The sequence below is a fragment of the Mandrillus leucophaeus genome, unplaced genomic scaffold (assembly GCF_000951045.1).
Source record: "Mandrillus leucophaeus isolate KB7577 unplaced genomic scaffold, Mleu.le_1.0 Scaffold106, whole genome shotgun sequence".
In the NCBI taxonomy this organism is placed as follows: Eukaryota; Metazoa; Chordata; class Mammalia; order Primates; family Cercopithecidae; genus Mandrillus; species Mandrillus leucophaeus.
Genome location: NW_012098765.1, coordinates 1,685,520 through 1,686,688, shown reverse-complemented (window position 1 = coordinate 1,686,688; position 1,169 = coordinate 1,685,520). Strand labels below are relative to the sequence as shown.

The following is a 1,169-nucleotide window of genomic DNA, read 5'->3' as shown; positions in this document are numbered from 1 at the left end:
ATCCCAACATTACAAGACTCCCAGTTCTTTTTTTTTTTTTGGGGGGGGGGGTGGGTTTTTTTGTTTTTTGTAGCTGGGATTATAGGCGCCCACCTCCACACCTGGCTAATTTTTGGATTTTTAGTAGAGACGGGTTTCACCATGTTGGCCAGGCTGGTCTCCAACTCCCGACCTCAGGTGATCCACCTGCCTCGGCCTCCCAAAGTGCTGGGATTACAGGCGTGAGCCACCGCACCCAGCACAAGACTCTCGGTTCTTACACCCAGACCTCATCCCCTGAGCCCTCCAAGCTAAAGGAGACAGACGCCCAGCCCAAGCACGGCACCAGCCAGGTGTCCAACCTGGAGCACCTGGTCAGCAGATGGCAGTCATGCCCCCAGCCTGGAAGGTCTCCATCCAAGGATACAAGGCTCACCTGAAGCAGTAGTTGGTGTCCAGGGCTCGGCGGTGCCGGGAGCTTTGCAGATGTTGGGCCCTCTCCAGCGGGGTGGCCATGAGAAGCAGGAAAGGCCGGTTCATGCCATGAATGGTGGCCAGGTCACCTCGGCGGCCGGTAGTGAACCCTGCTTTGGAGTGGGAGTCAGGGGATAGAGGACATACACACACACTCTCAGAGGGATAGATAAGTGGGGCGTGGGGCAGATGGGGACACACACATGCACACACGTCACAGCTGGGCACGGCCAGGGAAGCAAGCCTCACCGTTGATGTCCACTTGCAGTGTGTTATCTTTGCTGTCACAGGAGCAGTGGGCGCTAAGGCGAAAGCCCTCAATTTCCCCTGTAGGAGTGGGGAGAGGGAAGCCAGTCTGAGAGTGCAGCTCACCCAGCCCCTGGAGGAAGAGGAAGGAAGGAGCAAAGCCCAGGGGGTTCCTTCCTGCCTCCCCCACCCACCCCACTCTGCCCGCTCGCTGCAGCTCTTTTTTTTTTTTGAGACAAGTTCTTACAGCCTCAACCTCCCAGGCCAAAGCAATCCTCCCATCTCAGCCTCCCGAGTAGCTGGGACCACAGGCGCGTGTTATCATGCATGGCAAATTTTTTTTTTTTTTTTTGAGATGGAGTCTGGCTGTGTTGCCCAGGCTGGAGTGCAGTGGCGTGATTATCAGCTCACTGCAACCTCCGCCTCCCAGGTTCAAGCGATTCTCCTGCTTCAGCCTCCCAAGTAGCTGG

General features: G+C 56.6%; 1 protein-coding gene across 1 annotated transcript in view; it reads right to left on the bottom strand.

The window, feature by feature from the left end:
- TGFB1 (transforming growth factor, beta 1) overlaps window positions 1-1,169 on the bottom strand; it is a gene marked incomplete at its 3' end in the record, with an annotated part of 26,404 nt that overhangs the window by 8,149 nt on the left and 17,086 nt on the right. Inside the window, exons 4-5 of the mRNA XM_011984137.1 lie at window positions 703-780; window positions 416-563 (exon numbers count right to left, since the gene is read on the bottom strand). Coding sequence (XP_011839527.1) covers window positions 416-563; window positions 703-780 — 226 coding nt within the window. The remainder of the gene's footprint in view (window positions 1-415; window positions 564-702; window positions 781-1,169) is intronic.